We start from the raw sequence: 26,132 nt of genomic DNA on the forward strand, positions 1-26,132 counted from the left end.
AAATTTTAAAAACATTTATTTACTTCATAATACAAAGTTTACATAAGCTTTGTACTTGTCATTAGTGTTAATGATTATGATTAAGCATTTTTATCTGTAGAACTACAAGTGGCATACATATATAGCTGTTTACACCTTCGTGTAAGATAATTTGTATTAGTTTAAGAGTTGGGCATTTTCGTGTACAGATGTCTCTTTATTTTATTTTTTCACTTTTAGAAAAAATATGGCTTTTCCTACTCAGAATCAAGAGCACTATCGATTCCAGTAGTTTAAAAAAATGTCCCCATTTTTTCATGACGCCCATGCTAAGTGTATAAATAAAACGTAACAAAACTTTCATTTTTATTGGGGACATTTTTTTAAACTACCGGAATCAATTTTATTGTGCTCTTGATTCTGAGTAGGAAAAGCCATATTTTTTCTAAAAGTGAAAAAATAAATAAAGGGACATCTGTACACGAAAATGCTCAGTTAGGTATCAGTCTTTACTTAGGTATACTTGGGCTACTTCTTGTCATGACTGTTCATACCACTTGATGAAGACAGGTACTTGTCGCTTAGCGGCTTCAAATTTCTGGCAATTGGGCTAATTATTAGCCGTTAATACCACATACTAAGTAATAGTACAAGTACAGAAGCTTCTCTGTCTATCACATAACTCGTGTTCGCTCGCACGCGGTAAATGTAGGTACTTATTAGGTAGTGCTAGGGTTGCTACGCCCGGAATACACTTTAGTGAAGGTTAGAAATGTCATCATGATCATATGTCGTTTGAGTATACCTAGACTGCTTGTACTAAGTATTACTTATTCTTTCGTCTAGCCAAAAATTCTGTCCCTAAGTTTTGAATTCAAAAATTTCGAAAACAACCTATCGATGAGAGATTAAAGCTGTTGCTGAGCGAATTCGAAGGAATTCTCTCCGTAAGCAGAAAACTTCTCTAGGGCGATGAAGATACCACCTAGGACCATGTCTTATGCTTCTAGCTTACCGCTTACTGACGAAGTCAGGGTGTCCACTTTCTGGAAAGTTAGGGAAAAGTCAGGGTGAAATTTTCATTAAAAATGAAAATTCATTTGAAAGTAGTCAGGGAAAATCTTGCCCCAGACTAAATACCACTAAATAACACGCACATGAGTGTTGTAGATCTATAAAGGCCTTCTTTAGCCGTCTATATAAAACGTTTCATTCTCCTCCCCACATCACATCAGTCTATTCCCAAGATTTTTTTCTTGCTCCGAAAATTCTAGGACAATTGTTTTTGAGAATCATCTATATAATTTCTATTCTTTTCATACGCTTAGAGTTAATAATCATTTACGTAATGTAATCTTTTTGCGAATGCTGTCTTGGAGATCTGGCATGTCTGATGTCCTTATGTAGCACACCAGTAGCTTCTGTTCCAGGCCCAGTTCTGGCTTGCTCGAACTGAGGTGGATTGGTATTATCAACTTGTATGTCGTTGTTATTAGGTGCATACTGAGTCGGAGCACTACGAGTTGTCATCTCTTTGTAGGCCATTTTTGCCGGCAGCCGCGGGCGCTGTGCATGCTGATTACTACACAAATAGTTGGAGTGATTCATGCTTGCGATGATCGATGTGGGACTAGCAGGCGCCTTCATGATGTTAGGTCTCTGGATCGTTGAAGAATTTAGCGCAACTGAGAACAATAACAGTCGTTAAAAAACCGGCCAAGTGCGAGTCGGACTCACGCACCGAGGGTTCCTTACAAATTTGTAGTACCTATGAATATCGTGTTTTAGCAGAGCCCCTCTCCTAAGTAAAATGTACCCAGTATGTAGTCATTTTAGATGGTTACTGATGTAAAGAGACAGACATAAAAAATAAGATTTTCAGATTTATTATTGGTTGTTTTGAGCTACCTTCATACCATATTTCAAGATTTTAGGACAACCGAAAATACCCTATAGTATAGGTTTACGGTTACGGCGACTTATATGAAAACACCTCTTTTAATGACTATCTTTTAATTGCGTTGACTTCGAAGTAAAAAAAAAAACCATAAAAATAAAGTTGCTTTACTCCCTGATTCCGAACAATTTCCGCCCCCCAGCGACAGAATACCCCCGTAATTTGACTCAGATTTATTTTTTATCAATGTGTAGCATATCGTTAGAAAGGTCATATGCTAGAGAAGTAATTTAAAGAAAATGAACTGCTCAATTGTCTTTTGTTTCTTAATAATTGATTTTCGAAGTAGGATTTTTTTCACAGAATCAGTAATTTTTTGGAATAAAAATCCTCGTACGTCCCTCTGAGACTATGAATTATAATAAAAACTATTATTGTTTGAACAAATATTAGATACAGACAATAATAATTTTACATACATTAATAAAAAAGTTACGAACGTTTAAAGGCGGGATTTTGGTAAATTTGAGAAAAACATTTCAAAAATCATATCTCCAAAACCGTGACCCTTAGGACCCAAGGTCTAAGGGTGAACAGATAGCAAATAACCCCAAAAATGTCCCAAAAAAAATTTGACGGTCCATGTGCCGAACATCCTGTATATATTTATATTAGAGATGGGCCGAGTACCTACTCGTTTACTACTCGGTACTCGGTGTATTCGGCAGTTTTTTTGATACTCGTACTCGGCCGAATAACTCGGTTCCATTGCCGAATATACTCGGTCTAAATAAAATTATTATTTAAGAGGAATCATGTATTATAATAAAACAGTGGTTTAAAAATGTTATTAATAGTAGGTATTAATTAAATAAAAACACTAAAATGGGAATTATCTATTGTAAATATTTTAGCAATTAATGCGCGGACCGAATGCGATTTTCTTTAAAGCACAACTGAATAATTTGCGGGGGAGTAGGCAGGGATTCCCGCGACGATCGCTCGCGGTGGCTGGTAGCGCCGCGCCAACCCGTCTAAACCTGTTTTCTCGCCCCAAAACTTAACCGAGTAACTCAGCCGAGTACTCGATTTGAGAAACTTTGAACCGAGTATACTCGGTACTCGGTTACTCGGTAAAAGTTGTACACGGCGCACCTCTAAATATATATTTCGGGGATCTCGGAAACGGCTCCAACGACTTCGATGAAATTTGGTATATACTCATAGGGGTTTTCCGGGATGACGAATCGAACTAGCTTAGTCTTATCTCTGGGAAAACGCTCATTAACGAGTTTTGCCCGAGCAAAGCTCGGTCGCCCAGGTACTGCACTTTATTAACTATCGGGCGAAACCTTTCGAGTTTTCGAGGGCGTAACAGTTATAGTTACCTTGCGGTTTGTACTTGGCAAGCAGGGAATAAACCTGCTTCAGGCGTTGGATATTGATGTGCGCTGCGCGATTGTGGTCAACCATCGGTACCGGGTAGTCGCGTCCGATGATGCATTGCGCCGCGCGCTGCACGCTCTCCGGAGCCATCCACGGCTCGTGGACGAACTTCGTCGGCATGTTTACAAGGGCTGGAATGTATTTTCTGAAAAATAATACCCTGTTAGTATGTACGTATCATGTCCTTACTAATATATCCTAAAAACCTAACTTATATCAACGAGAATGTGTTTCGTCACGCTTTCAGGCTTAAAGTACTCAACCGATCATGATTAAATATAGTATGGAGACAGTTTGGAGACCCTGAGAAGGTCATAGGATAGTTTTTATCCCGGTAGACTGTAACAGTTCCCGCGGGCGCAGGATAAATTATATCTTCTCAAACTATGTCGCAGGCATAGTCATTGTATAATAGGCGTCGTAGGAAATAACCGTTGGACGCTAAGTCATGTCATGGTACTAACGGGTATTACCACAGAATACATAGATATTACGTCGAACTACCATGAAAGATGTATTATAGAAATTGATCACATTTTATTCGTGGGACAATGAGCCAAAAAGCTAGTTTTAATAAGATTTTGTAAAAAAACATGTTTTTTAGCGGACTGTACCTACATTAGATTGGTTGTACTGATACTAACATTGACATCCAAACTACAGCTTCGTTCTACGGAGGCGATCATGGCCAAACCACAGAAATTCACTACCAGATTATTGTATTGTCACTGGACTTACAATTTACTTCAGCTCAATCGGATATTAGAAAGTGGGTGAAATATTAATTGATAAACACCAGGACATACAGATCGATTCACAAGACCTGACACGAATGGATTGAACGATTGAAAGTAATGTCACTTTGACATTTTTGTTGGAAAATGACAGATGCATGACATTTTCACAGTTGTGTGAATTGTACTATTAAAGTAGTTAACACACAGATACTATCATTCACTCATTCAATCCTTTCGTGCCAGCTCTTGTGAATTCACCTGTACATGTGAATCTTTTGGAAACAGTTAGGTAAGTACCTGATATAGTCTCCATTGGGGTCAATTCTACGCCCGAAGCGGACGGGACAGTAGCAGTGGAAGAATTGCTGGAAGAAGGAGGAGCACGACAGCCACATCCAAGTTCCGGCGTTGACCGACCAATCGGCGTCCAGCAGCAGCTCGTCGAATACCTAAACCGCAATGAATACGATTAGCTTTCGATTCTAACAAGTAAGAGGGTGCAGAAAGTATAACTTATTTTTCCTTCCGTAAAATTCTACCCCAGTTATTTCTTCTAAATGTGGTTAACATATAGGATGATACAATTATTTACGTAGTCAATTATTTTTGATAGTTTTTTTTTTACAATTGCATGGCACTCCCTTTCCCTTTAGAAACGAGTGTATTAAAAAACCGGCCACGCTCGGTCGCTCGTGTCGGACACGCTCAGGATAGGGTTCCGTAGTCATTACGAAAAAATCAAGTAATATTTTTCTAAGGATTTCGTATTATGTACGGAATCCTTCAAGTTTAAGTTTGTATGTTTTATACCTTCGGCTGCTATTTACTCTAATAATTCTCAATCAATCCTAGCCGCTATAATTATTTGCCTTGTAAATTTGATATATTTACTACCATTCTGAATATTTCCACCCAACAGTTTAGATATTAGAGGGGTGGACGCTGGATTTTAATGAAAAATTGCACTTTAAAGTTAAACATTTCGTAAACTGATCACTGAATAGAATTCCATGGTTTCCAAAGACCTATACAACGATACCCCACACTATAGGTTAGTCGAGAAAAAAAATCACCCCCACTTTACGTCTATGGGAGGTGGTAACCAGCACAATTTTTTGTTTTGTTTTTATTTTATTTTACCACTTCTTATTATTTAAAAAATTACACAACATACGAAGTCCGCCGAATTTCCCGCGAATGAACTGCGCTGACAGCCTTTTTTTATTATTATTTAATAATTAATATAAGAAAAAATACAATTAATCATTTATCGCACCGTTAAACCGCATTACGGTTTGTATCGATGCTACATTCCGCAATAGTTATAAATAACAATATTGATGCTTACTCTAATTTACATATTGTACTAATACATGCCTACAATTTCGCAACAACCCACAATTCAGACACAAAAACTCCGTACCTACACCGCACACCATCGGACGGGCCGGCTAGCGGCGCCGCCCAGAAACCGCATTGGTTGTCAAAAGCAAACAGCCAGAACCAAAGAGGATGAGAGTTCAAATTGTTTTTTATTCGAAATACTTGCACAAGTGCTTACATTTCGGCGATATTTTTAGCTTTTCTTTAGCTTGCCCTGTTTGTTTATTTATTGTTTGCTTGGGTCAAATCTTAGATGCTAAATTTGACCCACTTCCAGTGGTCCGATCGACTTGAAATTTGGCATACTTATTTAAATTTGGTGACAATACAATAATCTGGTAGTGACATCTTAGTGGTCCTGCCAGGATCGTCTCTGCAGGAGGGAACTCCTCAATAGTTAATAGTACCGACTTGAAATTTCGTACAGATAATATGTAGTTATGTAGTTTAGATGACAATGTAAGCACAGTCAACAAAAAGTACATTCGGCAAAAAAGCTTGTATTCAAAATGTTTTTTTTTAACAAATTGGCGTTTTAAAGAAAAGTGTACCCTTTCATTATTTTCGAAATTTTGCAAAAAATATGGTTTTTCCTAATCAGAATCAAGAGCACAATCGATTCCGATAGTTTAAAAAAATGTCCCCAAAAAAAAATTACAGGTTTGCGACGTTTTTTTCATACACTTAGTATGGACGTGACAAAACTGACCCATAGAATTTTGTATGAAAAAATGGGGACATTTTAAACGATCGGAATCGATTGTGCTCTTGATTCTGAGTAGGGAAAAACCATATTTTTTCCAAAAATTCAAAAAAGGGAAAGGCTACACTTTTTTTAAAAACGCTCAAAAACTTATTAAGTACAAGCATTATATTTATTTGCAGTGTAATGTAACTATGTATGTTTGCTCGGGTGGAATCTTTCAACTCAAATTTGAAGTGGATATCTTTAACCGACTGAGCTGAAATTTTAGACGCATGTATAAAACCGATGACAATGCAATATTATTATAACATGGAGTTGATCTGATGATAAAGCTAGCGGGTGACCATAGGAACTCTCTGATAAACGACACGACCGAGCTTGGACTCGTTTGATTCGTCTTGACAAGTACTTTGGTAACCAGGGGCATAAAGTACAGTCAGCGAAAAAAAACTTATATTAGAAGAATTTTACGGAACCCTTCATGTACGAGTCCGACTCGCACTTTACCATTTTTTTAAATGAAATGACTTTCTGGGGTGACACTCTTTCCCGGCCCGGATAATACCGACATGGAAATAACGACCCTGTTTTTGTGTTTACGCCCATAGAAACTGACATGAGCTTCTATGGGCGTGTACACGAAAAATAGGGTCGATATTTCCATGTCGGTATTATCCGGGCTGGGAAAGAGTGTCACCCACTGACTATATCTTATGAAGTTATGATTGTGTTGATTTTGATTTTTCATTGCTCCAAGGGGTAGCAGACCTAAGTATTCAATATTAATTTAGTCAGACAGCCAGACAGACAGACAGACAATAAAGTGATCGATCATTTTAAGTGTTTGTTTTTGCCAACTTATAAAACAGAGAGGTACATTGATAAGTAGGGTAATAAGGATCCGACGACGACGCTCATTTCTAGACAAATTAGCCTGCATCTGTACTTTTCTGCACCAAGTTTATTTATCTTACCTTCTGTCCTGTAGTGGCTTTAGTATACACAGAGTGCAAGTTGGTATAGGTACACATATTAATGTTTGGTGACTGCAGAAAAGCGAAAGTAGGTAGGTACCTAATATGTAGTTAAAATTAATAGTGTGGCTTGCCTTCATGCCCTCCTCCCAAGAGATCCATAAGTCACCGCGCGTGAGGAAACAAGCCACAGCGTGCCGCGCCAGATGGTGTATCCACCCCTCTTCCCTCAACTGTATCATTATGGCATCAATCCACGGGAATCCCGTTTGCCCCTGCAAGCATTAATGTTCCGAATCGATTAAACTTACAGATCCATTACGAATGTAACCGTATCTATTCCATTTGTGATACCTAGAGTAATACAAATCAGTGAAGACTTATGGCTACTTGCTGGAAACACATAAATCTCGAGTTAGCGTTAAGCTCAGTTTAGTAGTGTCAAATTGTATGGAACTGTCAAGCTTAAGCCTGGATTAACTACTTAATCTAGATTTATTTTTTCCTGCAAGACGGCCTAAGTCCCTTATTCATAAACGCTTAAGCTTGTGTTAAATAAACTTTCTTTTGTCTTTATCTGTCATTTTGATGTTTGAATTTGCCAGACACAGACAAAACACACATTTAGTACCATCACAATCAGGGTTGTGACTTTTTATGAATAAGGGTGTAAGAATCAACAACAACGATAATATGTAGGTTCTTCATAAAAGCATAAATTTACTGAAGTAGTGAAGTGAAGTGAAGTGTAGGCAATGGCGCGAATACTTACTTGCGGAGAACCATTCTTAGGTACAACAAATAAAAATAAACCAACTACGAAACAGGGCGGGAGCAGGGCAGGGCCATCCCGCGGTGGCCAGAGTGAGCTCCGCACCAGTTCCCACGGCGGGTTTGTTCCAGGTAGGCACTGATGCTTAATTTAAAGGCGCGCCGGAGAATCAAATCGACAGAACTAAAAACGTTAAATTAGCCACCACAACATGGATACGAAAAAATTAATTGTTCTAAAAAGTTATTTACATTAGCCCATTTTGCTAGGGCATCTTGATTTTTCTCCCACGGTATTTGAACACATATAGGATTTCCTTCCATGCGATCAAAATTTGGATTGCGGGTTGACGCACAATAAAAGAATTCCCTCCAAAGGATTTGTCCGTGCAGCGACAGTGGCGGCCTTACGTGTTTGACTCTTGTGTATAATTCTGACAACTGGTAATAAAATAGCCTTGTCGACAGACACCCGAACCTAAAAACAAATAGTTCGTGACTTATCTCGATATTGGGATGTTGCTAAAATTTTGATTAACATAAATAAAGACGCAACTTAAGCAGTCGGTAAATATAAACCATTTTAAATAATTTAAGTAATTCTTACCTTAAGTATGGCGACAAGCCAGTCTGACTAGCTAACAAAGACTGCGGCGTCATTTTTGGTCGCCCAAAAGTAGCAACCCACGCTTTGCGCTCCAAATGTCGTTCTAGTCTAGCTAAAGCCTGGGTCTCACCGCCAATCCAGACCGGTGCCTTCAAACCCTCTACATCGAACCCTGAAACAAAGACGAAGAAGAAGTTTTAAGGTGTTTTGTCCACCGTCACTGTCACCGTTACCTTGAACGAGGTAATTTACAGTGTTTTAACAAGAGCAAACCTATTTATCACCTCAGCACCTCAAACAGGCAGGTTTTACTATGAGAAATCAGTGAGCAAACTCGCATTTTGCTCACTCCGTGAGACCAAGTAACTTTTTTTAAAAGCTGAGGACAGTGTTGGGTCTACTCACTGAATTCCAAATATTTGAACTTCACTTTAATAATAATAATAATAATGTTTATTGACAAACAGTTACATTGTTAATAGTTATAACATGAGATGTAGGGTGATTAGTCTAAATATACGACATCCTGGTGTCTAAACTAGGCTGAGCCTGTGTCTTAGACACCAGTTTCTTCCTATGCCATTACTAATTGGCGAATGCGATTATTAACTACCATAAATAGTGCAACAATAAATAACAGAAAATAAAAACAATTACTTAAATTAGAAAAACATTGTGGGTATCAATCTAATATAAATTAAAATAAGAGGGTAAGAAGCATTGAGTTCGAACCACCTGGCAAAAAAGGTATGAGGTACAACCACTGAAAGTTAGAACTTAAAAATCTTGACATTAATTTAATTCTAGTTTTTAATTTTATTCGTAGTGTGAATTCAAAAAGGGACTTCTCCGCTTCGCGTTTAAGCGTGTGTGTGTGTGTGTGTGTGTGTGTGTGTGTGGATGTGTGTGCGGGCGTGTGCTTGTGCGTAAGTGTGAATTTACTTTGATCTGTCACTTTCACTTCAACACGAAAAAAGAGAGAAATAGGATCAAATGTATATGTTGCTGGTGGTAGGGCCTTGTGCAAGGCCACCATCTTACTGGCTAATCCTGCCGTGAAGCAGCAGTGCTTGCACTGTTGTGTTTCGGCGTGGAGAGTAAGACAGCCGGTGAAATTACTGGCACTTGAGGTATCCCATCTTAGACCTCTAGTGGTGTTCCAGGACCCTGGTGTTCCAGGTGTCTATGGGCGGTGGTGATCTCGTACCACCAGGAGACCCACTTGCTCGTTTGCCATCCAGTCGAATAAAAAAAAATGTGTTGATAAGAACCTTAAATTAAATTTATGGTATTAAAAATATATCGATACCTAATAAATGACATGACAACAAAATATTTCCAAAATGTATATTTTCCCGCTCTTTTAATAAAGTATACAACTTCGTCGCACGAAAGCCGCTTCTTTTGTGTTTTTTTTTTATAAAAGACTTCCGTATACTGCCTCTACAGTTGGAATAAATATTTGTCAAATTGAATGAATTTGTATCAAATCTATTTATGTTTATGTAATGGAAATCTTAAAGAAAACATAAATATTTAAAGGTTTTAATAACATTTATAATAAATTACTTAAACGTTTATTGTTCAACCTTTTTAATGACCCAAAGATGAGAATTTTTTAGTATTCAAAAATAAGTATAACATATTTCACAAGAAGTTCTCTAAGTTCAAATTACAATGCATGTTATGAGTATGAGATTTGTATTGTACCATCAGCCAAATAGTAAGTGGTCTACCAATTTTTAAACAAGTTCCTATCAAGTGAATATGTCGCTTAAGTCGAACTTTCAAGTTGACAGACAGTCTATTGGCACTGATGTATTAATTGGCATTATTGTTTTATAACATGCAAACGATTATCAGCTTTAGGGTGGTTGACCACATATTTGGCTGATGGTACGTCTCTAGTTTCGTTCCGAATTCAAAACCTCTCTATTTACCGCTTTTCAATAATGTTTGGCATTCTTAACTTGCTCGTGACTTTTTAAAGATATAGGTAATCGCGACTGTTCGTATCATTTTTTTGAGTAAGAGTTTTCAATGTCTTTATTATATTTGTTTCTTAATAATCGGACTTTATTTCAAAATTGTGTTTGTTTTGTAAACAGGTAGGTATATGTGGTTTTATTCTTATGTTACATTTAAATTATGTTCTCGCTGCTGAGGTGAAAAATTGTATGTGTCACACGAGACCAAAGTTTTTTCGCATCTCATGTCTGGGTCATTTGGGGTCATTTTAGGGGGTTAGTCTCACTTCGTCTAAAAAGCAACTGGTCTATGTAGCATGTGGTCTAAAAAGCAGCTGGTCTAAGTAGCAAGTGGTCTAAAAAGCAACTGGTCTAAGTAGTAAGTGGTCTATAAGAAAGCTGGTCCAATTAGCAAGTGGTCTACAAAGCAGCTAGTCTAAGTAGCAAGTGGTCTATAAGGCAACTGGTCTAATTATCAAGTGGTCTGTAAAGCAGCTGGTCTAAGTAGCAAGTAGTCCATAAAGCAGCTGGTCTAAGTAGCAAGTAGTCTAAAACTTAAATGGAATAAGACACCATAGCCATAGATCTAAAACGCAGATGGCCTAAGTAATAAGTGGAGGTTGGATATGGGTCAATTTAATTTATTTATATCTAAGTAGATACTTGTTAGTTTTAATTCATTATTATTTTTTAATTATCTTACTATATTTTCATTAGTAACTAAGTAATTATTAATTTATATCATATTCTTAATACATTATAATTCTGTAAATTTATTTTCCTCACAGTCAAAATGAAAAGTAGGAATGTTTAACTCGGGTGAAATTAAGTACCCATTTTGCCCTCGAACTATTTGCGCCAGAAATATCTCAGGTGGAATGATTCACTTTCCATCCTTGGTTATCGAACTAAAAACGAAAACTGCAGGATTTATTAGAAATCATATTTCGAGTAGAAGCTTTCCTACATAAGTATGCATGCCAGCAAGCAATCTAAAATTAAAACTTTATAACGTGTATTTTATTGTTTATTCCGCCTGCAGTTTGACTCCCATTGATTTTTGATTTTATAAATTAATTTTATTTTATCTCACAGGAACACTTTACCGGGATAAAAATATTCTATGCTCTATCTTAGCAGACACACACTGAAATTTTGCACCCACCTACCTGCTTGCAAAATTTTAGCAAATTCCGTTCAGCTGTTTAGTTTACGCGTGATTGTAACAAACTAACTTTCGCATTTATAATATTAGTGTAAAGTCGTAATGAAGTCTACTCAAAAAAAAATCGTACGTATGGTAGTGAGACTAATTTGTGTTTAGATTAGACCAGTTGCATTTTAGACGAGAAGCGTTTTAGACGAGTAGCGATATAGACGAGTTGTATTTTTAGACCAGTTGCGTTTTAGGCGAAAAGCGTTTTAGACCAGCTTCCAGTTGCGTTTTAGACCACTTGCTACTTAGACCAGTTGCCTTATAGACCACTTGCTAATTAGACCAGTTGCCTTATAGGCCACTAGCTACTTAGACCAGCTGCTTTTTAGACCACATGCTACATAGACCAGTTGCTTTTTAGACGAAGTGAGACTAACCGCCTAAAATGACCCCACATAGCGTACATTTTGCTTGAGCTTAGAAGGCTCTGCTAACACTGCATCATCCCCTCTGCTAAAATCACCTCACAGGTAAAATTTTCAAAAACCCTAGAACAAATATCTATTTATCTCTTATCACGTGCCCAAATGCCAAGTTTCATAAAGAACCATCGATTTATCTTCGACAATGACGATCTTCCATATAAAGTTTCGTCCCCTTTTTCACCCCCTCACAGGAAGATTTTTAGAAAACGCGCTAACAAATATCTATTTACTTCTTATCACGTGCCGAAATGGCAAGTTTAATAAAGATTCATCGATTTATCTTCGATAATGACGACCTTCCATATAAACATTCATCCCCTATTTCACCCCCTCATAGGTCGAATTTTCAAAAAAGCTCAAACAAATATCGATTTTTATCTTATTTAGTGCCTAAATGCCAAGTTTCATGGTTTTATCTTCGACAGCGACGAACATCCACCTTATAAACTTTCATCCCCTATTTCAACCCCTTAAAGCCTCTTTTTCGCAATAAAAGATAGCCTATGTTCCTTCCTAAGATCTATTCTATCTCTGTACCAAATTTCATCAAAATCGGTTCAGCGGTTTAGGCGTGAAAGCGTAACAGACAGACAGACAGAGTTACTTTCGCATTTATAATACTAATAATAGCACAGAATAAGTAATAGTACAAGTAAGTGATACTTATTAGTATGGATAATAATAAGTATTGAGTATGGAAGTATGGATAATAGTGTATGCTTAGTACAATAGCAACATTAGTCAGGATTCAGGAACTAACCGAGTTCTTCTAGCGTGGGTACACCAAAACGATCGTCGTGATCGCTAGCCACAGGCGTCACCGTTCCCTTCAACATCGACGAGGTTATGGTCGCCTCAGGCGGCAGGGGCGCCTGCATACCGGCGATCAGTGCTTGAAACTGGTGATAAGTGAGAGGGGCTTTGCCACCATTCCTCTCAATAATTCTGAAATACAGGAAGTTTGTTTAAATGTTAAACTTCTAACTAAGACTATTCTAAATTTTTTTGACGAACGGATGGCCAAGTGGTTAGAGAACCTGACTACGAAGCTTGAGGTCCCGAGTTCAAATCCCGGCCAGGACAGATATTTGTATGTATAATACGAATGTTTGTTTTCGGGTCTTGGGTGTTTAATAAGTATGTATTTATCTATATGTATAAGTATGTTTATCCGTTGCCTAGTGTCCATAGTACAAGCTTTGCTTAGTTTGGGACTAGGTCAATTGGTGTCAAATGTCCCATGATATTTATTTATTTATTTAAATATTTTAAAAAGGATGGTTGACAAGACAAGACATAAAAAATACCTATAAAAAAATGGCAGTTTAGGCAAAAAGTTTCATTACTTTGTTGAAAATTTCTTTCACAGCGTGAGAGCCTGCCACCAGTCCTGCTCTCTTCTCAAGTACATAGTTAGATTTTTTGTAGTCTACTGAAGTCCACGAAGTCACTTCGAGTCGAGGTGGAATTTTAGAATCTGAACCTACGTAACTTACGTGTCCAATTTGAATAATGTATGCGACACGCGTGTAGTAACGCTGATACCGACTTCTCTGCATTTGCTCGTGATGTTTTGATCTCGAACGCGTCCATAGGGCTCCGGATCTTCCTCAAAGGTGAGTGCAGTGGTGCCCCACTCGCGGAACAGTTTTGGCAAAGCGTCAGCTGGCTGCCCTCGCACAACGAACAAACGGGAGTTCAGCTTCCTTAAGCTGTTATCCAAGTCGTCCAGGCATTGCAGCAGGAACCTACAGTTATGTCAAACCGTTAGGTCAAAGCAAATTCTATAACAAATGATACGAAACCGTATCCTAAAAGAATTTATTTATTGCAGGATTTATTGTGGAGCTAGCCCGTAGCTAAGCCTGTTCAATACGCTTACGTGACTAAACTACGAAGCTAGAGATATACAATTTGGCAGACATTTTACGTTTCCAAACGAAGTGTGCTAAGAATTATTTTTTAAAATACCGGCCAAGAGCGTGTCGGACACGCCCAAAGTAGGGTTCCGTAGCCATTACGAAAAAATTAAGCAATATTTTTCTAAGGATTTCGTATTTTATACGGAATCTTCCAAGTTTAGGTATATTTTATACCTTAGGATATTTAAGAGTAAAACTACTAATAATTCTCAAACAAACTAAGCTGTTATAGTTTTCCTTGAAAGTTTGATATATTTACTACCATTCTGAATTTTTTCAAATTTTTCCACCCACCGGTTTAGATTTTAGAGGGGGGGACGCTCGATTTTAATGAAAATTTGCACTTTAAAGTTGTATATTTCGCAAAAAATCAATGAATCGAAAAATCGTCTTAGCAAACCCCTAATGGTTTTAAAAGACCTATCGAACGATACCCCACACTATAGGGTTAGATGAGGAAAAAAATCACCCCCACTTTACGTCTATGGGAGGTACCTAAAAAAAAAATGTTTTTTGTTTTTTATTGTACCATTTTGTCGGCATAGTTTACATACATATTCGACAGACAGACAGACAGACATGGCGAAACTATAAGGGTTCCGTTTTTGCCATTTTGGCTCCGGAACCCTAAAAACGGGATAGTAAACGAGGTAGGTACATAAACTATTTTTCATTCATCCACAGAGGCAATTTCGTAAACAGTACACGAATTATTAGGATGTGCATTGTTGTCGTACCTTCTGTCTGAGATGTGCAATAACCACGTCCATTTATTGTAATGTAAGTGTATGATCATTAAAATAAATAATCGTTACCTCCACTTGTTTATCCCGACGTTAGATGAGCTTGCAAACCAAGGGTCTATGATGAAGATACATCGCAGCGTGACTGCATCAGTTAGGCCCTCGCGCAAAGCCGGGTTATCATGGAGACGCAGGCCCTTCCTGAACCAGTGAACAGTGTGCTTGCCTGCGCTAGGTCGCGGGACTTGTGAACCGGGTCTGCGAGTGTTGGATCTAGTCGAGACAGTTGCTGTTGACATTGCAACGGATTTTTTCACTCAAGTGCTTCCACCTGAAATGAATATTGTTATTGGTTAAAGGCTGAAATGAAAATGGTTTTTCATTTCAGCACAGTTTACAAATGCCAAAAACCTTTTTCAAGGTCAACAGCATCGAGATTACCTAAGACACATCACACACGGCGAACGATCGAAAAGAAAGCCGAGTGAGTGACACTACAGTAGGTAGTGCAGCATTACAACGCTGCATGAGTGTATCGTGTTGCATACTTTTCGGTTGTTTTCCAGGCATTTTCACTGGCCGGTTTTGAGCTGGCTGTTAACTCTTTTATGACTCGTATTTGGTTTTTGGATTGAATTTTGAAATTTAAATTCTGTGTTTTGATAGTTCTTTCGGCGTTTTTGTTTCGGATTCATTCGTTGAACATTTGTTGCTGAGTGCGGAGCATACATCTCTATTGAAGTGAAATTTTTATTATAGTAGTCTCCAGTGATCAGTTTGTGAAAGTACCGCTAGCTAGTGCCACAACCTTTTAACTTCACATTTTCTACGTTTTTCCTGCGCGCCCGTGCTAAAGGGCATTGCCGATTTTTCATCGGGTAAGTTTTTATTTCTTTGTTGCTCAGGGCCGTGTAAGTTAGGTTTTTTTGCTTTGTTGTGGGCTAATTTATAAATTTCTTTCCAGTCCGACCTTTACCCCGACCTACCTGATGTAGGCATCAACTGCCTGGATTTCCCGTCCGCTTGACCGCGGAGGATACGAGTGCGCTTCTGCCACTGCTCTGTGGTTTTTCTACGCTGGCATTCGGGTTCCGTGCAAGTGGAATGGATACCTAATGAATCCCGCTTTGGTTCGATTACGCATTTTGATGAGTGCCGAGTTTTACTGTTTGCGCTAAACCTTTTTTTAGTAGGGTCTACGCGGCACCTTAAGTGCTCTTGGGCCTTTAGTTTTGCTGCAGTAGGTATTAAATCGTGGCGTTGCATATTTTCAGTTAGATTAGACAACCCGGAGTAAAAAAAAGACATCTACTACCTCAAAGCGGCGAGAGACAAAAGGGCGAACTAAAGAAACGTGAGGTTATGTGTCTTATCGAATCCATGCAACATCAGCAGTTAGCGTGCTTAAAATTGTACACCATCTTTATTCTTTATCATACTGAACATTATACAAAGTCTTCCGCAGATTTCTTTTCTTACGCAAATGGAATAGAAACGAGAACAAAAGCCATGAACTTTTTTATAAATTCATTAAGCCGCACAAAGGTAAAAACTTTGAAATGAAACTTCTACGGCCAATTCAAATGTTTGAATAGACTTGGTCCGGTTGCCTTTACGTACGTAAAACAAAACGTCCTTAAAAAAACATCTTAGAAACCAAGTAATTTCGAAATGTCTACGTGTTTTGATTAGGTAGGTACCTACCTAAAATTTCACCGCAAATTGCGAACGAAAGTGCCTAATAAGGTATGTTGAGCAACGATGAAGTGTGGTTTGGGGAGGAGACGCGGTTTGAGTCTCGAAATAGTTTCAGTATTATGTGACCTTAGGTAATTAATTACTGATTTTAACAGGGCCAGTAAAACCGTGTCAGTAGCATTAGGTACATTGGAGGCCCCTATTTAATAAAAGTTACAAGTGCTACAATTCTACATAATTATCACTTTTTTATGAGAAACTTAACAATTAAATTCTCGTATGTAAAATTTTAGCATTTGTAACTTTTATTAAATAGAGGCCAGGCCCACGGGGACTGCTAGACTTACGAATAGAGAACAAGTGTGCGATCGGGCGACGCAATTTCATGTTATTGGCATAATTTTACTGGTGCCTTTGCACTTAGTCATTTATTTTCTACTAGATTTAAAGATGTCCATCTTATTTTATTATAAAGGCACGCTAAGTTATTCGATATTTCAGAAAATATTTAAAAAGAAAAAAGGTTGGGCAACCATAATGACGATCTGTGAGACTAATGATGTAAAGTATTGGAATATAATGACGGAGTGTTGCCGATAGTGACGTGGATTTAATAAAAACTTAATTAATATTCAAATATATTTTTTTTACTCCTGTTTTTTTTATATGACAATTAAAGGGCAACACACAGAGAAATCGTGCGCGGGTCGGGTGGTGTCCGCCGCGTGAGCCGCGCGGTTCGTAGTATTCACACAGAGAGCGGGCGCGGGCCCGCAGCGGCTATCAATGTTGCCAGTTTAGTGACTTAATCCCTAGAAGTGACGACTTTTGCTTAAATCTTAGCGACCGCTAAAAAGTTTTGACGACCAAAATGGTTTACCTGGCGACTTTTGGAGTACAAATTAAAACAGTTCTAGAATCAATAATGGATACGACATTTTTGACAACTCGACACAGAATACGAGATATATGTGGAAAACGACAAACGCGCTTGCGCACCAAGGTCAAACTTTATTTACTTACTTAATTAAATCCAATTTATGTAATGATGGGCGATGGATGAAATTTTTAAAAGTGGCTGATTTTTTTGTATCGACAGGAATAAGCTTACCTTATACTAGTCAATGGAAAAAAAGTATCAGATGTTTCTGTAGTACCAATTAATTAAAAAAATAAAATACTTAGATTTTATTCTCGATGAACTAGCTACTGCGCATGAATACGGTTTTTAGGGTTCCGTAGCCGAAATGGCAAAGACGGAACCCTTATAGTTTCGCCATGTCTGTCTGTCTGTCTGTCCGTCCGCGGCTTTGCTCAGGGACTATCAATGCTAGAAAGCTGTATATTTTGCACGGATATATATGAAAACTATCCCGACAAAATGGTACAATCAAAATTTAAAAAAAAAAATGATTTTAGGTACCTCCTATAGACGTAAACCCTACGTTTTTTTCCATCCAACCCTATAGTGTGGAGTTTGGGGTTGCTAAGACGATTTTTCGGTTCAGTCTTTTGTTTGCGAAATATTCAACTTTAAAGTACAAATTTTCATTAAAATTGAGTGCCAAAATGGAAAAAACAGAAGCCTTTTAGTCTTGTCTGTCTGTCCGTCACTTCAACTCTTGTGGTACTACCTATACTAACATGTTTTAGGGGGAGTTCCAATTAATTATAGCAATTTTAGGAGGTTTTAACTTAAGCTTTAGGGATAAATACTTTTGAGTTGGTAACTCTGCGCTCGGCCCGCGCGCTGTTTGTGACGACGGGCGATGGGCGCGGGCCCGCGCACGACCCGTCCCGCGCCCGACCCGCGCCCGCGTTCTGTGTGAAGGCGTCCATATACCGCCATGCAAATACGCCCGTCGCGGGCCCGCGCACGACCCGCGCCCGCTCTCTGTGTGTGTTCCCCTTTATTGTAGTTCTGTCCAATGAAGGGTACACGACACGAAAAATTGCTGAAAAATGAAGGTTTCCCAAACTGCTGTCATAAGTGCTTTGGAACGAAAACGAGGTCTTAATTCCAGTCGATTTCATTCAGGTACGCCAAGTCAGTCACGTCAATGAGCGAAGGAAAATTTATTTATGTCCAGAGCAAACGCCAACGAACTCGAACTGCTCCAGAAATCAGCCAGTATCAGTTTCGTTCGATGGTGGTGAAACTATGGCCTAAATGGACGTATTGCTGTTGCTGCCAAAACAAAAAAACCTTGTTACGTAAACAGAATATGGGTAAAAGGTTGCACTGGGCTCGAAAATACAAAGATTAGACGCCTGAGCAGTGGTCTAAAGTTTTATTTTACGACGACAACAAGGCGAACGAAAGGTCTGGGGATTCCAAAAACCCATATCGAAAATACTAACTGAAATATAGATGCATAGAAAAACCAGAAAAATAAGACCAGCGCTGGGAATCGAACCCAGGTTCTCAGCATTTCGTGCCGCGTGCTATACCGCTACATCACCCCTGGACAGCGATACAGACACGAATTTCCCCTATGCACCACATATCTCAGATTGTTTGTTTTCTTCTCGGTTTTCTTATTTAGTCACTTAAACAGTGACACTAGCGACTTCTATGCTGTAGCCCTCATCGAGAAACTTTCAGCACCCCATTGGTGGAACTAACCGCTCACCCGGACAAGAGATACCGTTATTAAGCAATCAAATTAAGATTGGTTATATGAAATCTTATTGTATTTTTTATTTCAATTCCAAATTTTTTGTTACTTTTGCGGTCATCCCGTAAAACCTATATCGAAAATTCAAACTGAAATATAGATGCATAGAAAAACCAGAAAAACAAGACCAGCGCTGGGAATCGAACTTAGGTCCACAGCATTCCGTGCCGCGTGCTATACCGCTACATCACCCCTGGACAGCGATACAGACACGAATTTCTCCTATGCACCACATATCTCAGCTTGTTTATTTTCTTATTTAGTCACTTAAGCAGCGACACTAGTGACATCTATGCTGTAGCCCTCAACGAGAAACTTTCAGCACCCCATTGATTCCATACGTACGTAACCGCGGAGCACTCGCGACTGATGGTTGCCGAGGTATGCTGAGAATTCGTGGCGCGTAGGTATAACTCGCGTTCCGGCCGTTTGTATGAAGACGGGGTACTGCTCCTTTTTAACCCCCGACGCAAAAGAGGGGTGTTATAAGTTTGACCGCTATGTGTGTCTGTATGTCTGCGTGTCCGTATGTCTGTCTGTGGCACCGTAGCTCTTAAACGGGTGGACCGATTTGAATGCGGTTCTTTTATTTGAAAGCTGGTTTTCTAGCGATGGTTCTTAGACATGTTTTTTCAAAATCGGTTCAGCTGTTTCAATATCATCAGCTCTTTTGTTCGCTGCGGTAGGAATCTTAGACGCATAACGGGTATTTACTTTACTTTCTAACATATTTGGGACCTACAATTTGTAACACCCATGTATGCTATATAACTATGCAAGATTATGGAATTCTCGGCCTGATGCAGCAGCCAGGATATCCAGACCACTAATAGGTACACTCTTAATAAAGCTATAGCAGATGTATCGTGTTTGGATTTGTTTTGATCAGTATTTGATTCTACATACATAGCAATGGTGACAACAGGATGAGCTAATGCTGCAGCCAGGATATGCAACACACTAGTACACTCTATAAAAAAAATAGAACATATGTCGTGTTTGGATTCGTTTTGATCAGTAATTGATTCTACATACAATGCTGTGGTGGCAACACGACGAGCTGATGCTGCAGCCAGGATATCTAACATACTAGTACACTTTAAAAAATATATAAGTATACCAAAGTTTAAAAAACATGAAATAAAAAAATCTTAAATTTAAAATTTAAAAAACCCCCGACACCAAAAACGCCAGCAAAAATAAAAAACGCCCGAAAAAAACTCCGCCAAAAAAAGACAACTAAAAAGTAAAAAATAAATATGAACTAGGTACCTGACTGTTGCCCGCGACTTCATCTGCGAAGAATTCGTTTATCCCTATCCCCGGGGACTATGCTGATTTTCCGCAAAATTAGCCTAAGTTAATTTAGCATAAGTACCTACTTAGTAATTTTTTTTTCATCTAAGCGTCGTCGGTGTCGTGGGACCGCTAAGGTTAATACTTTAAGGCCCACTTGCTGGAAACACATAAATCTCGAGTTAGCGTTAAGCTCAGTTTAGTAGTGTCAAATTGTATGGAACTGTTAAGCTTAAGCCTGGATTAACCACTAAATCTAGATTTATTTTTTCCTGCAAGACGGCCTAAAAAATACAACATATGTACTTTAATTTCCTGTTAACCTTAGCGGTCCCCCGACACCAACGACGCTTAGATAATAAAATATTACTAGGTACTTATACTAAATTAACTTAGGCTAATTTTGCAGGAAATCAGCATAGTCCCCGCGGGATAGGGATAAACGAATTCTTCGCAGATGAAGTCGCCGGCAACAGCTGGGTAGTGCATAATTATTATTTACTTTTTATTTTTGGCGTTTTTCTGTTCTCTACTGTGATGTAGCCCAAGTAGCACAAAAGTGCATTATAACAGCATTTTAACAGTGCACTGTGGAAACATTAGCTGCATCATTTTGCTGTATATCAGGGTAGACAGCGCATCCTCTGCTAATATAACTAATTTGGGCACAAATTATTCAGCACACAGCTGTATAAGACATCACATTGCCATAAAATTGAGTTATATCAGCATTATATTAGCATTAACGTGTGTAAGAGTCACGCTAAGAGCTGAATATTAGCTGATTAACTAGGCACATGTTACTTATTATACAATCTAAATGACGCAATGTGTAAAGCGGAACAGAGTAGTGACGTGACACAACATTATCGGCAATTGCCGCGGTGCATTATTCAATAACAATGAACACTAAGATATATACATTTATTAAATGTTTACACAAAACTTGCAAGATTTTGTAAATGCGGCTATTTAGAACACGACCGCAGCCATCTTGTGCCACTTGTGGCCAGCAGGGCTACTACGAAACTCGAACTTCGTATCGTACCGTCCCTCTCGCTCTCGTATTAAATAGTATAAGTGTCAGAGGGACCGCACGACACGAACTTCGAGTTTCGTAGTAGGCAGGGGCAGTGCTTGTCAGTATCACTGTCAGTACCAAAGTACTATGGGTACGACGATATCAAGACGAAGGATCTTTGCTGCATCGTCAAAGATCGGGTAGACGACGACTCATAGATGCGCCGCATGCTATGGTCAGGGAATACTGAATGTGTGCTGCTGACCCGGTAGAATTAATCAGAATACCCAGTCGAGCGAACGGTGCTAATTATGCCAGTTTGCTACAAGAGACCATGTTGTCCACTGTTAGAACTGTCTATCCAGAAGAACAAGTGCCGAGCATAACGTTCGTGCAAGATACCGCCCAATACACCGGTCGCGTATAGTGCAAGACTGGTTTGATCAACACAAAAATTATATTAAACGGTCCTTGGACTGCCTGATCATCAGATTTAAATCCCATTGAAAATTTATGTGGTGTTATAATCATGTCCAACGTTGGGATAACCAAAATAAGCGAACTCCGGAAACGTTAGAAGCCCACTGTGTAAAAATATGGGACAGTATTCGCGGCTCTAATATGTGTGAAAATCTAGTTGCACCAATGCGATTCTTTTTGCAAGTAGTTATCGACAATCATGGTGGTTACACCAGTTATTAAAGTGAAATTGATAGTTACGTGTAGACCGGACCGGGTTATATACTCAAACATATTATGTAATTAATAAAACATATAAGGTGCGGATTTATTTTCAGGGTATGTAATTAATTACCTAAAAAACAATTATACACATAAATTATTTAAGTATTGTGTGGTAATATTTATTTCAATATATGACTGTAATCTTATTATAACTGTCAGTAACACACTACAGTGGATCTACGCCATCAATAATTGATAAGAAAATGTTTAAAACTGGAAAACTTCAATTATTATAATTCAGAATGTGTATGAGTCTTATTACCCCAGTTACCCCCAGTCTCAGGTATAATACTTTCAAATACTATTTTTTTATTGTGGTTCAGCTTCAATCCTCTTTTCAGAATCGGAAATAAATACTTAAGCTAATACCTCATAAAATGTTAAAATAAAAGTTTTGGTCAGGTGCTAATTTAATAACTAAAAACCTTACACAACACCCAGAAAATATTTTTCATTTTATTTTAAGTTAGTTGTTTGCATTTATTTTCGAATACCTTCATTATTTCCTAAAATAATTGTATGTTTTACGTAATTAGTAATTCTACTTCATTTCTAACTTTACAGTCTTAATTTTTATTAGAAGAAAGCCAAACTGACGCAAAACGGCCAGTAATAAATTATCTAAGGGGTATGAAACATCCCTAAAACGTTTAATTGGCGTATGCATTCGTAATATTTAGACTGGGCACAATAAAAGAAGGATTTAAAAACTCAAACACAACCTGATTTAAAACATAGTGTAATCGATTCTACTCTGGATTCTGAGCAAACTACTTTCCGGTTTTCAGTTATTTAATTAATATATAGTATAACATTAATAACTGCGTCAATATTTAATGAATAGAACTATTGTTTTAGGAATACATTTTTTATGTTTTAAACTTCAAAACGTGTATTATTTCTGTTGCAGCGTTATCCTTTTTTCAGAGTATTTTTTTTAATTCCATGTCAGTTATCTACAAAATTAAAATAGAAACTTATAAATAAAAAAGAAGAACAAAATACAATTCTGTTATGTTGGATACAAACTCACGATCGTTCACGAGTTCACGAGTCTATCTAAGCAGCCGATCAACTCCGCTATCGGCACATACTGTTACGAGGATAAAATATTGATCATATCATAATTTAATATATGGGCATTAAGCTTCGACTTCGGGCTTCTAATAGACTCTCGTTCGTAATTCCTTATTTACCGCCCTTGAGACACAATGTACTATTTGTAAACATTCTATAAATTAACCAAAATTGTTAAACTGTTTGACAGTGCCATCTAGTTCATTTCTTGTGAACACCTAACAAAATCGTCAACTCTCGTGTTTGATTATAGAATGTAAGGTGTCCATCCACTTATGCAGGCCATTGTACAATGATTAGGACTTATGGCTAGTAGGTCTATTGATCATTAGGAATAATAATTATTAGTTTAAATAATATTAGAGCTTTTAATATTTAGTACAAGTAAACATTAGGGTTCATAACTTTAGGTCTATTAATCATTTGTAACTGTATGTTTGTTTGTTACCTACATCTTTACGTCTTAACTGCTGAACCGATTTAGGGGAAATTCGGGTATACAGATAGTACAAGTCCCATGGAAGGACATCGAATAGTTTTTATCCTGGAAAATTGCTCAGTTCCCACGGGATAGCAATAAACGAATTCTACACGAACAGAGTCGCAGGCAACAGTTAGTTAATGAATAATTGAAACAATATTGATGTCTTTGATATTTAGACCGTATACTAAAAAAATGCAGTTTATTAAACAACTTCCTAAAGCGTGAACTATAAAGAGCCTATTTTCCTTCTGTCCATTCCAATATTGAACACTGTAATTTGCTGCAAATGCAAAATCAACAAAAAAAAAATGACTGTTTACTTGCACTGTATATTATTATTTTAAATAAATTAATCTGTGTAAACAAATTTTAAAATAAATGGGTTAAGTTAATAAGTACCTACAACAATACTACATTTTTATTGTAAAGCAAGGAAAATCTCCATTTTCCGAACTCCTTAGGGTAGTATGCATAGATAAAACCAATTTATTTTTTTCTTGAAAATAAATAATGACCGATTATGTATAATCAAAACTTAACATGAATACTTAATGTTTAAAATATCGCTTACCTCTTTTAAAGACATGTTATTTTTCCTGTCTGAAGCATTGGACCAAAATTCCAAGTACGTAGATCACTCAACACAAACAGATTTCGTTGCCGAAGCAAAATATTTTCAAACAGTTGATTTCCTTTTACAATAAGGTAGTTGTTTTTTTATAGAATTTGTAAGTAGTCGTTTTCTAGAAATGTCGATATCAATATCACTAGTAGCAATAGTGTTAACTTAACAGTCAATCAATCAAGCAATGAGCGAGGTAACTCAACACAACCACTGACTGACTCTCATATACATTACTTTACTCTTTGTGACTGACTGATCCACTCTCAGTACTCACTCTGCTTCACAGGCTTCACTTCACAACACAAATTTTAAAAGGCTATATTTTTGTATAGACATAGATGTCACATTATAGGCCAGGAGTTGGTCTTCAGAAACAGATCTACAAGTGAAGTAAGACTTATAATATTGTCAAAGTAGTGTAACCGAAACTAATGTAGCAAGACAAAATCCAAAGAGCATATAACCACTACGTACAAAATTTGTTTAAGCAGTACATTTGAGGCGTTGTTGACAAAACGTACAAATAATGTAAATTTTAGTTAGAAGTCGCGCGTGCAGAGGTTTTTCTCTTCTTATTTTTCAAGTGATTTGATACTTATTTACTGATTGATTATGTTGAAATCCTAAACACGTAAAAAGATTACTCCGACTTTTAACATTTGTTTAGTACAGTCACTTGCATTAATATGTATGTAACACAATAACGCTTGCATAAATATCTGAAACGTAAACGTAAACGTAAATGCCAAATAGGCATTGTGAAACAATTATTTTGTAGAAAAACTCACCAGGTGTTTGTTGATTTAATGAAGTGTTAATTGTTTATATTATTACTAATAATAATTTATTAGGTATGTTATAGGTAGTAATAAATAATCAATACTTTCAACTGTTAATAAATATGGCCATTACTAACTAGTGTATAAATATTTATTTTTCATCTTTAAATTTATGTTCACTTACTGTGATGGGTAATTTTGCATGAATGAAAACATTTCGCTTCAATCCAATTAGGTTTTAAGTTTGTGCTTCAGCTCCTAGACTACTTTTACTCGAATCCTATCGTCCACGCCGCTTGCAACGTGACTTTGTACCTGTCAGAAATACGCCACAGCAGCAATGTTGCCTACCTATAATTTGTATATGCTACATATTACGAAATAAATAAGGTATATTGTTTTTTTAACACTGTAAATGTACTTATGTAAGTTTATATAATTGAACCTCTATTTATTTTTAAGATTCTGCACCCAAAGGGTAAAAACGGGACCCTATTACTAAGACTTCGCTATCCGTCCGTCCGTCTGTCTGTATCTCATGAACTGTGATAGTTAAACAGTTGAAATTTTCACAGATTATGTATAACTGTGGCCGCTTTAACAATAAAAACTAAAAAACATAATAAAATAAATATTAAAGGGGGCTCCCATACAAGATTATTTTTCTAATGTCTAATTATTGTATAGACTATAGATAATGTTACGAAACCCTTCGTGCGCGAGTTCGACTCGCACTTGGCCGTGTAGCACTTATTAATTAATAATTTAATATTACTTAGATTAAATAATTGATGTTTTTTTCACTTAGATGTCTACAAAAACACTAGTGTGGAATTTTGGAACGAGCAGCTTATAATTTTACATAAATACTCGCTGTTGCCCGCGACTCCGTCCGCGTAGAAGTATGAAAAATAAGTTTTTGGTAAAATTTCATTTTTAATACAATTATTTTTAGCT

The 26,132-nt window shown here is 37.4% G+C and overlaps 1 protein-coding gene across 4 annotated transcripts; it reads right to left on the reverse strand.

Moving 5' to 3' along the window:
- On the reverse strand, positions 1–25,499 carry LOC141428167 (cryptochrome-1-like). Of its 4 annotated transcripts, XR_012451403.1 has the most exons (11): positions 24,343–24,750; positions 14,846–15,104; positions 13,605–13,856; positions 12,869–13,053; positions 8,501–8,672; positions 8,146–8,371; positions 7,257–7,397; positions 4,357–4,508; positions 3,265–3,467; positions 1,137–1,664; positions 1–1,025 (listed from the first exon to the last, which is right to left on the reverse strand). XR_012451403.1 is itself a non-coding variant. In XM_074087975.1 (10 exons), the coding sequence occupies exons 2-10, from the start codon at positions 15,070–15,072 to the stop codon at positions 1,321–1,323; spliced, it is 1,902 nt and encodes a 633-aa protein (XP_073944076.1). In that variant the 5' UTR covers positions 15,073–15,104; positions 25,360–25,499; the 3' UTR covers positions 1–1,320. The 4 variants fall into 4 exon arrangements, 3 of the variants coding, with proteins under 3 accessions (XP_073944076.1, XP_073944067.1, XP_073944085.1); XM_074087975.1 differs by lacking the exon at positions 24,343–24,750 and adding an exon at positions 25,360–25,499 and having other exon boundaries at positions 1–1,664; XM_074087966.1 differs by having other exon boundaries at positions 1–1,664.
- Between the last annotated feature and the right edge of the window lie 633 nt (positions 25,500–26,132).

This window comes from Choristoneura fumiferana, chromosome Z (assembly GCF_025370935.1).
Source record: "Choristoneura fumiferana chromosome Z, NRCan_CFum_1, whole genome shotgun sequence".
NCBI lineage: Eukaryota > Metazoa > Arthropoda > Insecta > Lepidoptera > Tortricidae > Choristoneura > Choristoneura fumiferana.